Source organism: Cryphonectria parasitica, assembly GCF_011745365.1.
Source record: "Cryphonectria parasitica EP155 unplaced genomic scaffold M406scaffold_10, whole genome shotgun sequence".
Taxonomy (NCBI): domain Eukaryota; kingdom Fungi; phylum Ascomycota; class Sordariomycetes; order Diaporthales; family Cryphonectriaceae; genus Cryphonectria; species Cryphonectria parasitica.
In genome coordinates this window covers 308,329-320,726 of record NW_024468918.1, presented here as the reverse complement: position 1 = coordinate 320,726, position 12,398 = coordinate 308,329, and the positions used below count along the sequence as shown (strand labels likewise).

The following is a 12,398-nucleotide window of genomic DNA, read 5'->3' as shown; positions in this document are numbered from 1 at the left end:
AAGAAAGAAAAAAGGTACTCTGGGAATTGGAATGTACAACCAGGACTTTTTCCACTTCCAGACTTAATAAGCAAGCTTACCTGGGCCTGCTCGTTGCACATTATTGGCCTAGCGTATAACCTCCCCCTCCCCCTTTCCCCAGCTCTTCTGATAAGGCGTGATAACAAGTTGCTGTCCCTCCTTGAGCACAAGAAACGAGCCGAGCCGCAACAGCGCTCCTGAACAAGTTAACACCAGTCACCAGCGGTGCACGTTCGCATTCACATCCGTTCCCTACCTGACCTCAGTTCCGCTCTCTCTCTCAAGACTATCGACGACCAGTTGTCGAAAGGACGAGCAAAAAGATCTTCAACATCTTTCTATCTCTCTCGGAACCAGACCTCCCATCCTTGGGTCCTGCTGACGGTGCTGCCTACCGCCGCCCACCTCCACCACTAGACAGCTTCCGCTGCTGTTCGCTGGGCCAAGCTGACCCTCTCCTCTCCCGAGAGAAGCCTCCTCCGAGAAACGATACACGATACACACTACCGCGCCCAGTATATTCAAGATGGGAAACGCTCCTAGTTCTGTCATGAACAGCTTGGTCGAGGGCTCCAACTGTACGTACAAGCGCGGGCGCACCGGGCGAGCATGAGAAATAAGATTTAGAGGACAGAGGCGCAATGGTCTGCTGACGAGGGAGGATGGGCGTATAGTCAATCGCGATGAGGTCGATCGTCTGCGCAAACGGTTCATGAAGCTCGACAAGGTTCGTACCCTTACCGGTTCTGCCCCATGTGGGCCGACACGAGTGTTGTCCTTTCAGTTGTTGAGAAAAGAGTATATGGGATTGACGGGTTATATATACAGGACAACTCCGGTACCATCGAGCGCGAGGAATTCCTCAGCCTGCCTCAGATCAGCTCCAACCCTCTGGCCACCCGGTATGTTACAATCCCAACATGCTAGGACACAGTTCCTCTGAAAAGAGAGTGATGAAGAGGAAACACGCCTCCCCCCCCCCTTTCCATACACACGTTTACTGGAAGAGCCATGTCAACTGACCAGCCTCGCAACGGCAGCATGATCGCCATCTTCGACGAGGATGGCGGTGGCAACGTTGACTTCCAGGAGTTCGTGTCGGGTCTTTCCGCCTTTAGCTCCAAGGGCAACAAGGACCAAAAGCTCGAGTTCCTCTTCAAGGTCTATGACATCGACCGCGACGGCTTCATCTCCAATGGCGAGCTATTTATCGTCCTCAAGATGATGGTCGGCTCCAACCTCAAGGACCAGCAGCTGCAGCAGATTGTCGACAAGACTATCATGGAGGCTGACCTCGACAAGGACGGCAAGATCTCCTTCGATGAGTTCAAGAAGATGGTCGAGGATACCGATATCAGCATGAGCATGACACTGGGTACGTGCTACTCCTATTTCACGTCTTGGCGCAGCTTGGAGGGTTCTGTCCCTCTTTATATAAGGGGTCTCTACGTGCTAACAATTGTATCTTGTTGGGATCACAGACCAATTCTAGGTGTCGTGCCCGTTGCGACGATGATGCTTATATATTCACAACGAGTTTTTAGCTTGTTACGACTCCCTGGCATGGCACGTTGTCCAGAGGGACTGCGCGTGCTAGGGTTGGGACCGGCTCCCTCAGTCTTTCCCAAACGAACAGTCTTGTATGGTCTCGAGAGCCCAGTGCAGACAACGCCATGTAGGCAACCCAATCAAGCCAGGGACGCAGGCTCCAGGGCCAGTCCGACCACCTCAGAAGGTCTTGAGAGACCGTGTTGACGACTAGATGCTGTCCTCACAGTGGTCTTATCGAGCTCCTTTTCTGGCATGGACTCTTTGGGGACGAAGCATCTCTCGGGAAACGTTGCATATGACGATGTCATTTTCATGGTTTTCTTTTTCTTGGCAAGGCGTTTTGGGAGGATCATAGGGTGTAGGAAGCATTCAAAAGACATTTCAACACCTACGCGGCGCTTTCTCAGCGCTCATGAAATTATGTGCCCTTTTCTTCCTTTCTTCGTATTCTTCTTACCCCCGCGGGGGGGGGGGGGCCTCCCCGACCTACGGATGTTGGTTCGGCGTAATCGTGACAAGCCATATTTTGTTTCCTCCATTAACAAGGCTGGCCAGGGACTCAAAGCTGTTATTGCGGTGCTCCGTCATGACGAACATTCTATTTATCAAACAGTAATTGACTCTGACCTGATGCGATCCTCCTTCTTAGAGAACAAATACATAGGACGTGTCCCGGTACGAGTGTGAACGACATCTGCATGCTATCGGACACAGGAGCTGCAGATGCCCAGAAAGACTGCAAACAACGATAATATGAAGAGGGAAATCAGACAAGAAGCGGGAAAACAAACAGCTCGAACACTGTAGCCTTCCTTGATCAGTGCGGTAGCACTCCATATGCTGCTGCAGGTCTCCACATACACACGCCTCGAGGGAATCTCCTCGCCAATGCCACCCAGTAGTACTAAAACCTGGACGAGAGATTCCTAGACATCAAGGCACCTTCAACCATCCGCAGGTTGACATCCATTGTACGCGCGTCGTCGGCCTTAGTGACACGGAAAGGGGGAAGAGGGGGGAAGAGATGTCTCTAGTACTGCTAATCACTACACGTATACTGACACCATCACCCGTGAACAAGGAGCCAGTGAACATAGAACGATAAGCCCAGTCGGCGCTGGCAGCTGAGAAGAGCGACACGCAGGGTATGGAGGTAGGCGTCACAAATGCCTTGTGAGCGACGGGTTTGCTCCAGCGTCCTCGCCACCAACTGCGCCGACTTTGTGAAATATACATTGGGAGGTAAATAGGGAGAGATGGAGAGAGCGATATAAATGTCTTGAGAGCAATTTTGCCATTCTCACGTGGTAGGCCGTAGTGAGAGAAGTCCCCTCCCCCCTCGGTACACCACGAGGGCACGTTTGGCGGTGCCTACCAGTGAGAGCAGATTAGACGAGTGACCGAAGACGACAAGACAAATGGTCCGCCTATATCATTCTTTCTCTCTCTGCCTTCCCCAAAACGTACATATTGTCGAAGTGACGCAGTAGGGTGTGCTGTAGGAAACATGATCGTATCGTAACTTGGTATGTGTCGCGTCGTCAACAAACTTTGTATGGAACTTCTCTCATCCCCCTGTGCCGGGGCAAGAAAAAGAAGAAGAATAAGAAAGAGCCCCATCTGTGGACCTTCAGAGGCCGTGCCCAAGGCCATCACAATCGCACAAGTCCCTCATGACCCTCGAATTCCAAGTGTTTTTCGAAAGGGGGAAAAAAAAAAAGAGAAAAAAAGGCTCAAAGGAAGACGCCCAGCGAAGGAAAACAAATGAGACAAGAAAGGCCCCACCCAGCATTTACTCCTCAGGGTCGACTTGAAGCCCTAAGATCATGGGAATAACCCTTTATGACGCTGCAAAGTGTGTGTATGATGCAGTCGGTAACGAACATGCCAGGACCCAGCCCCCCATCCGAACAGGCCCTGCTATACCTAGCGCAAGGGGTTGGGTGATGATGGCCTGGTTTCTATCCAGAGCTGGTGATCTGTTTGCATCTAAGGTTTTGTCGCCCGAGGCACAACGTGGGGCATGGGTTCTTACAGGGTGCGCTTGAGCCTTGCTGTTATCCTTCTTCGCACTGGCAGCCGTGCGAGCACATGAATCTGTGTCCTATCCAGAAGACAAAAATGTCGTTGGTGCGCTGTCTGATGATTATGTTTCGGAGCTGGACCCCAAGCGATGACGCTGGTGGGGATGTGGTGAAGCATTGTGTGTGAAATAGTACTTGATGGAGAAGGAAAAATTGTGCAAATTCACAAGTCTGCAAGTATGCAATGGGTGTAGAGAGACTTCTCAACAGACACCCAAGGATCAGGATTCGATGACCAAAAGACACACTAGGACAGCATTTTGACGCGGCCCCTCCACAAAAGTCGGCGTTGTCATGAGCAAGATGCAGACGAGTCTTGCTCAGGTCCTGGAGGGCGCTCAGGCCAAGCTGCTGCTTTCATCCACTCTGTTGTGTGCTATGACCATCAAACGACTCCACTGCAGAATTCGTGACACTTGTCTCTTCCACAGAGTACGAGAACCTGGATAATGTGTTCATGCGATGACAGAGCCTTCAACACACATCGTCCTACCGCGTTATGATGCTTGCGTTATGATGCTTGACGCTTTACAGCTTGCTAGATTACGGTAAATCAGTTATGACCTCGCGTTGGAGCTCGATGATACGGCGCCGCTTCAAGAGAGGAGCACGAAGAACCTTTGTCAGGGGCCGAAAAACAACACTGGCTGTGAAGTCTGTTGCTGAAGGGGGGGGGGGGCCTTGATGTGAATGTGGAATACTGAACTTTTTTTCTTTCGGGGAGGATTGTGCCGTAAGGTGACTATTCATAACCACGCACAGTGACATGATCAACTGCACCACCTGTTTTCACGAGGAGCATACAGTTGGCCCCCTGCCTCGCTTGAGGCGCAGACGCGTGCAAAATGGGACGTCCGGCTGAGCCGGAACGACGACACATCCTTTTCATTCCGTGTGACGCCTCGAGGCAACCCCCCCCTCCCCCTTCTTTTTCCTTCTTTACATGACAAGCGCGCACTCGAGAAAAGTGAGGCTGCGAACAATTCGACTCGGCCCGTGATGTACACTCTTGACCTCAAAGGATCTTCGTGAATATTCCAAGAATAGGAAGAAGCCCGAATGCACACCAGAGTCTTGCGTGCAGCAGACCCTGATGTGACCAGGAGCAGTGAGGGAAACGGCAGGTTGCCCTGGGTCATCGCGCGCTGAGATGTAACATTGCAAATCAAGACACCACAGGAGGGGAGGCGGAAGGCGACAGGGCCCCTGTCTGCCATTCAAATTCCAGAGAGCCCTGAATTCGCACGCACGAGAGATCGCCGAGGCCAAGGCTATCATGGTCCGGCGCCGCTTCTGCGAGCTTCACCCACACCCACATTTTGCCAGGCTAGGGCCAAGGCAGGTCAGGTTAGCAAGCCTGCTGGGACCGGGAGGGGGCTCTCTGAATGTAGATCTGGGTCACATCCTGCCCCTTCCTTCCCGCGGGCCGGCCCATCTCAAGAGGGAAGGGATGAGGTCGTCGGGTATCAATAACGGCGTCATGCAGGGCACTGCTAAGCGAGCTGCAGTGTATGTCCCTCACGGGATCGTGCATGGCGAGGCGTCGCCTGGGGTAGGGGCTCGTGAAAAGGAGGGAGAAAGATGCTACCGTACCGGTACTTTGAGCAGGAAACGAAGATGGTCAGCTGAAGACCTGCAGATCCACTGGAAGTACCGTGACAAGAGCGAGCCGGGGGGGGGGGCCTCGTGGGGGGCCGGTGTGGCAGGTTTGTGTGTCGACCTTGTACCATCTTGGTGCTGGGTGCGTCTTGGGTGGCTGTGTATACCAATAAAGCCCTCAATATTGGAAAAACTTGGAGGTCATGATCTCGTGCTAGCGGCCTTGATGATGAGAGCCGAATATTGAATTTTCTTTTCTTTTCCACATCTTCTTCGGTGGCCTTCTATCAAGCCCCAATATCGAGGAGCTTCGGGGCTGAAAAGAAGGAAATAGAGTATGGGAGTGGGCGCGCTCCTGGGTCCGGCCACTGTAGCGTAGGGCCTGCTTCTTCTGCTTAGGCCAAACCCCCTTGGCATTTTGCTGCTCCACCAGCGAGCCGTCCCGCATGATCTGACTGCATGGCCTCTCGCAGGGTATAGTAAAGTTGGGATGAGCTTGTCTGAGGGGTTTGATCCAGTGTGCTCTTCTGCCCTTGTTGACACAGAAAGCCTTGCCTGGGACCCAAGGGCCTCTACGGATATCCCAGGTCGGGCGGTGGGTTTGCCACTACCTCAGCTTCTCAACGAGTTGAGAGGCGGTCAGGCAGGTAAACTGAAGCAACCTGTCGCACCCTGACGGCAGGCTGTGCTGATGATGAGGAGCTGGTGTGAAAGACCGTCTCGCCCTATCGGGAGGAGAAAGGAAGGGGCCTTGGACAAGTCCTGGGCCACAGCAAGCAGTGGTCCTTTGTGTGAAAGTCATCATCGGAAATCCCCCAACAGCAGTCCGAGAAATTGGTCGAGGCGTCAGTTACCCCTCAGTACCACAAGAGACCAAGAGTACATCCGAGAGACGTTAGCCCTCCGCAGAGGGGGTATCAACTCCCTCAGACCCCCCTTGCTTCGCTTCCAGGGTCTCGGGTCGGAAATTCCCACCTAGGGCCTGTCAGAGAGGCTTGACTCCATTTCCAATGGCTTGACAGATCTGATCTAGGTCTTGTGGAAAGGTTGGAATATTTCTTGGAAGAAGGAGGGGAAGGGGGACGTGCTGGTTCGAGGGTGGTCCAGTGGAGCCCACTTGGGCAGCAGCGGCAAGGGCGGGCTCGCTTGTTGTCCTGGGCGGTGCACAGGGGGTTTGACGATCTGGGCCTCACCGGTCGACGAATCTGGTAGAATTTTGTGATATGTCAGAAAGCACACCGCTTCTGGCCCGGGGATTTGTGCTTCTCTAGGACCCTGGGCCTTGAGAAGAAAATGCGCAGCTGGTTCCAGGGAAGAATCATTCGATGGCGTGGGTCTCGTGCTCCCTCTCCTTCCCCCTCGCTCTCGTGTGTCTGTAAGATGGTTTGTTTTTCTTCCGCTTGGAAAACTTGGACAGCGTTGGTGTCTAAACCGGGAGGGGGGGGGGGGTCACACTGGCAAAATCCGGATTGGACTGACCTGACTTTCAAAAGCTGACCGGATGATCGGTCAGCCACACGCGTGCAGTCAGATCTGGCATGAAATCCGATGTGTGTCGTGCGCCATACCCACACCATACCTTGAAGAAATAATGACAGGCGCTTCATCACTCCTACATGTACACTTAACCCCCACCCCTGTCTGCTAATAGGATCTCTCTTCATCGCCCACCTGACCCCGTCCAAAGAAAAGGAAAAGAAGGACGAAAAGGGGACTTGTCTTTGCAGGAGCCCAAGGGTCCTTGACCTTGAGGCTGTACGCCATACCGGACAAATGAAAGGGTCAGCAGGGACGAATCCATCCGAGATCGACTTGCATGCTGCGAGAATTTGCACTTTGGTCGTTTCGCACTTCTCTCTGACTGGCTCCCCTCATGCCCCTTCCCCCCTTCTCTTACGCGGGTCCAGCCGCCCAGCAGAAGATTTGATATCCAATCATTTGAATGCCGAAACTTTGTCCACCGGCGCTGGAGGCTCGGCTGGGATCGGGTCGGGAGCTGACGAGATGACAGGCCAGGTCCTCCCAGCGCCTCGTGGTCATGGTTGGTTGTAATGGCTGGGAAGTCGATGTCTTGTCCGGCCCAGCCGATCTTTTTTCCCCCTTTCCTTGCAGATCCTGGGCTCAAACAGAATCCTCTGCTGATCGACAGGGTACTGCTGCTGGCTTTGAGGACGGGGCTTGCAGATGGCATGTGAGCATTCCCTGCTGAACGGAAGAGGAAGACAGACACACGAGACCAGGACATGTTGTTAGGCAAAACAGAAGAATGGAAAAGAACAACCGTCTCAGTTGTTAGTCCACTATTAGTCCACTTCGGAAGGAACTCGCCCTTTCCACAGATCTAATCAGACTTGCGTTAGCTCCCGCTGTCCAAGAACAGCAGGAGCCAGACGCACGACATAGTTACCGTCGACAAGATATCCCAGTCGTCCTCCCTGACATGGACTTTGCTGGAATGGAAATCATTTCCGCACTTCAAGTTGGGGACGGCAGATATTTCAACCTTTCCCTTCCCACTTTATTTCAATTCACACTGCCAGAAAGTGAGGTGGCATACTGAGCCAAATGGGTATATAGACCTAGTGCAGAGCAAGACAAAGACTACTGATCAGCCATCTACTTCTTTACCTCTAAAACTGTCCCCTCCCCCCTTCCATCCCTCGCTCCCTTCCCCATCCGCCAGCTTCCTTGCGACCCAAAGACCCGGTAGACCTCTTCCCTGTCAATATTGTAGGACATTGTTTTAGTATCAGAGCTGATCATGTCTCATCTCGGCAAAGCACATCTCAGCCAACACACACAACATTTTGTCTTGCTTTCCCCCCCCCCCCCAAAAAAAAAACCAGGTCATCCTCTTCCTCCTCGTCTGTCTCTTGTCTCTCGTTTCCGCATTTTTCTCTGTTGTGTGTACACACACACACACACACACACACACACATCATTTGCCCTGCACACCTGCCTCCTCGCAGATCTCTGCTCCTCCCCCGCTTGGCGCCGCCTCATTCCCAGAGCTGCGGTTTGGCGCCCGGCTGACGTGTGCCACATCGCCCGCCTCATCTGTCCATCTTCTTCATGAGCCTATCTACCCGGGGCTGGATCCCTGGCCCAAGTTACTGTGTGGCCGCCTTCATCACGCACAGGCGCGCCGACGTGAGATTGGGCATCGATGCCTCCTCGTATTCAACCCGTGACGGGCCCCACTGCCTTCTTCTCGAGCTGTGAGTGTGCGCCATCGCGAGCGGGCAATTGAGATAGGTTTCGCACGATGAAGGAACACGTGTGCTCTCTCTCTGGGTGTGGGTGTGTGTGTCTGCGCTGCGGCTTTCGTTCTTGAAATTTGTTCTGCTCTTGCCTTCATGCTGATCGGCGTTCCTAGTCTATGGCCGGATACGTAACACGCGTAGACACATCCCTCCCGCCCGTCCTTCTCCTTCCCCTCCAATCACCTCTCACAATACCGACGATGGGAATTTTGCGGAACACCAAATAGGAACCGCCCTCTAAAGCCATATCCATAATTCTTGACCCAGCCCAGTAGCCGCTTCCGTCTGGTATCATAAATATGAAACAGACAGCCAGAAGAAGAAGAAAACAAAAGAACGCAACCCAGAGTCTCTATAATGACCCTGGCAGAGGAGAGAAACAACAACAAGATCGGAACTATGGACAATGGTGAAAGACAATGCCACCTCCAGCCGTCAGCAATAGATCGACATGGGAAAGCGCAGCTCAACCTTGGTAGAAGGGAAGAAAGAAAACAGAAGGAAACAATATCAAACTACCGCCGCCCGAGTTCACTCAGTTTTTCCGCCCCGCCAGCCCCGTGATTTTTTTACCCCCCCCCCCTCCCGTGAAGAATGACGTTACAACAATAATCGGAAGAAAGAGACAGAGAGAGACAAGAGAAGAAACAATTTTCGTACACTAAGCAAAAAGCAAAGAAATAAAATAAAAAATAAGCAACCACACTGTGCCCGTGAGGGCCTCGACATTCTATGCGCGATGTGGGAGGAAGAGGGATCTGTTAATGTCGCCTTTTGGGGGGAAAAGAGGGTTCTCCAAAACTCCTCGTTGCCGGGGGATCTGATGCCCTGCACAAATCCATCGTCACAATATGTATTGTGCCGTAGTACCCTTCGACCATCCACAGTGCCATGCGCCTTCCGAAAAGCATGTCCTCCCGCCCACTAAGACCTCCCTAATGCCCCATACCGGATCGCCCGTCGTTAAATTCTTGGACAGACGATCAATTCTTGAAGAGTTCTGCAAGAGCTCGTGGAGCCGGTCCGAGGCGTTCAGTTCCCAGAACCATCTTCAGTCGAGAAAGAAAATAAGATAGAACGATCAAAATTGAGTTCGCGCGATGTGTTTTTTTCTTTCTTTTCTGTCTTTCGAACAAACAACGCATAGTAATATGAGCGCAACTTCATGTACTGGCGCAGCTCATGATTGGCGAGCACAGGATTGATTTTACCGACTAGAGCTGGACGCTGCGGCGGTATCTTCGGACTTGTAGAGCTCTTTGCACTCTTCAAGAACTTTTTGCGGCGGAGAGATCATGTTAGCATGTATGTCACTAAAGCTTCCGTAGGGGCGAGGTGGGCGTACTATCAATAATTTGTGTCTCCCATACACCATACTGGTAATCAACGAGACCGTGCCTTTCGATGTTGTCGCAGAGTCTGACGAGTTCGTCTCCCATCTTTTGAAGATTCTCATCCGTAACCAAGCTCTGATTTCTACTCAGCTGCATGCCAGACTCCATGAGATCTTTTTGTGCTTGAAACATGGCGAGCCAGGCATGGTTAAAGTCATTCCAGAGCTTGATCCTGTCCGAGTGCAGACTCTGGTCATCAGAAGTAAGTCCTACCCGGTCACGATAGCAAGGTCAGTCGATATCGTCTTCAAAAAGGGAAAAGAACCAAGCAATTACAAGAGAAGAAAGAAATCAAGTAAATGTTCATTCATCGAGAGAGAACAGACAACAGGAGCAAGACATACCGAGTTCGTGTACATGAGACAGGAGCCACTCTGACACGTTGGAGAGAGATTCACCAGCCGTCTGCAGAGCTCCTTTCTTGATGTTGGAGAATATCTCCTTCAGGGCGTCCTGGTATTGCGAATAAGCCTGGTTGAGATCAGCACCTGCTTGGTAGTCTCCGGACTCCTCCATGCTCACGTCAGGCGCGGTTGTCGTCGCCTGGGTCGCCATGGTTCCCATGCCGGTGATGTTGCTCGGATAGTTCATCAGGGTATTCCTAGTGTCAGCTGAGCCCGATTGATATACAGCTGTCGTTTGTGCGCTAGAGGGCTGCTGCTGCTGCAGAGCCGAAGCAGCAGTGGCGTTCGTTGGCTCGCCGGAGAAGTAGGTGTTTGTAACATCCGTTGGCATAATCTGCTGAGCTGCGGGCTGCCGTAGGTCGAATTGGCTGCCCGTCGTATCATAAACGGCACTCTGTGCACCCGCCTGAGGTACATTGTACATCAGGTTCGGGTTGTACGAACCGGCAAAGCTCTGCGTCTGCCGGGCATCTTGTCCGTAACCAGTTGCAGACTGGTGGTAGCCCATCGTGTTCTGCTGCATCCCGGTTGCTGTTGGGAAGTTTGTGGCCGAGGGTTCTTGGTAGTAGGTGCCATAACCAGCCGAGCTCCCGCTCAAGCCCGCCCGCCCCGCGGCTGGAGGTGAAGTGTTGATGGGGGCAGGCCGATATCTGTCGGAGGAGGAGCCAGTCATAGTGCGGTGTGCCTGCTGCTGCGTCGGGTTCTGCACTGTCTGGTGATATCTATTGGTGTTGTGCTGGAGAGGCGTTTCATTCTGCCTCCTACGGCGAGTGTTGTCGTCCATGCCCCAAGGGAGCGCGTTGGTTCCCGGCGCCTTGTTTGGCGAGCCCACCCGTAGCTGCGCCGGCAACGGAGCTGGCGAATACACACAAGGGCCAGTCTGCGACGCGTCTCGGATGCGCGATTGTCGTCCTGGGGTACACGCTTCTGGGGTCTAATATGTCTTGCGATGCGTCGGTGATCAAGAATCGCGCCGCGACGAGGGTAGAGACGCGGCGCAACGTTCGAAGGTGGTGCAGACGAGGGAAGGTTCCTGATCTGGCGTTGAACACCGGATGAGCTTGCGGTGTATCTTTTCGCTTGCTAGGAGCTTCCTCCGCGCCGGATGCGGGACAGGTGCTTTCTCGCTAAGCCTCTGTCGTACAGTTTGTCGACGATTGCGGGACAGAATTTTTGAGGCAGTACAGGACCGTCCGGTTTGGGGCCGTGGTGCCGTTCGTATGGCAGTCGTGTCTCGCGTTGTAGAGGCGGGGGGGAGGAGGAGGGGAAAAAAGGAAAAAAGACTCGAAAACGGACTGCGGGTGAGCTGGAGGGGTTTATTTTCGAGACTTAGTATGGCTTTAAGCAATGGGCGCGGTTTGCGCTAGAAGAGCAGAGATCATGCCTCGTCCCGACAGGCACACAACTAGAGGTCGCGAAGTTCGTGGGAGGCTCCCACAAGCTGTCGTGCCGGCAGAAAAACACTGAGCGAATTGCGTGAACCCTCGAGGTGACCTGACGAAGGGCAGGCGCTGGTCAACTAGGAGTATCCCGGCGGGCCACGCATCCAACTCCTCGCATGACAAGCCGTGGCTTTCGAGTATCTCGTGGGCAGTGAACACCGCACTAAGGTATCACAGACAGAGAGAGTCGCAAGTCCAGATGACTATGGCGTCCGATTCACCTGCTTGATGCGCCGCGACGTCCTCTCTCTTCTCCTCACTCGTGTCTGCTCGTGCCTTGTCCCCCGTGCGGCTTGAGCTGTCGCAGCAGTGGAGAGGATGGGCAACGAGTCTGGTGCGGCCCTGAACGGGGTCGAAAGAGGAAATCCCTGGCAGGGACTGGCCGGCTTCAGGGAGGTGCGGATGGACCGGGTTTTATAACCAAGGACAGCAAGCAGTCCTGGCGAAGAGTTTCTCCAATGCTGGTAGCTTTTGAATACCCAATTTTTGTATACGCCTCAAACTAGATCAGGCACATACAAGACACCTCGAGTCGTCTTAAAATCATGCAGATCCCAAGCTGCTGCCCAACGAGGCGCAAATATTGACAGGGCGATGGTGATCACAGACAGAACCCTGGATCGCCGGCCGCCGGCCGCCT

General features: G+C 53.3%; 2 protein-coding genes across 2 annotated transcripts; one reads left to right on the top strand and one right to left on the bottom strand.

The window, feature by feature from the left end:
- The first annotated feature begins 255 nt into the window (after positions 1-255).
- On the top strand, positions 256-1,958 carry CNB-1 (cell wall organization and biogenesis). The gene is made up of 5 exons (XM_040926066.1): positions 256-599; positions 696-748; positions 850-923; positions 1,062-1,396; positions 1,503-1,958. The coding sequence occupies exons 1-5, from the start codon at positions 548-550 to the stop codon at positions 1,511-1,513; spliced, it is 525 nt and encodes a 174-aa protein (XP_040771182.1). The 5' UTR covers positions 256-547; the 3' UTR covers positions 1,514-1,958.
- A 6,973-nt stretch (positions 1,959-8,931) lies between these two features.
- M406DRAFT_296888 (uncharacterized protein) lies at positions 8,932-11,100 on the bottom strand (the record flags this gene model as incomplete). The annotated part of the gene is made up of 3 exons (XM_040919282.1): positions 8,932-9,793; positions 9,864-10,121; positions 10,257-11,100. The coding sequence occupies 3 exons, from the start codon at positions 11,098-11,100 to the stop codon at positions 9,726-9,728; spliced, it is 1,170 nt and encodes a 389-aa protein (XP_040771181.1). The 3' UTR covers positions 8,932-9,725.
- Between the last annotated feature and the right edge of the window lie 1,298 nt (positions 11,101-12,398).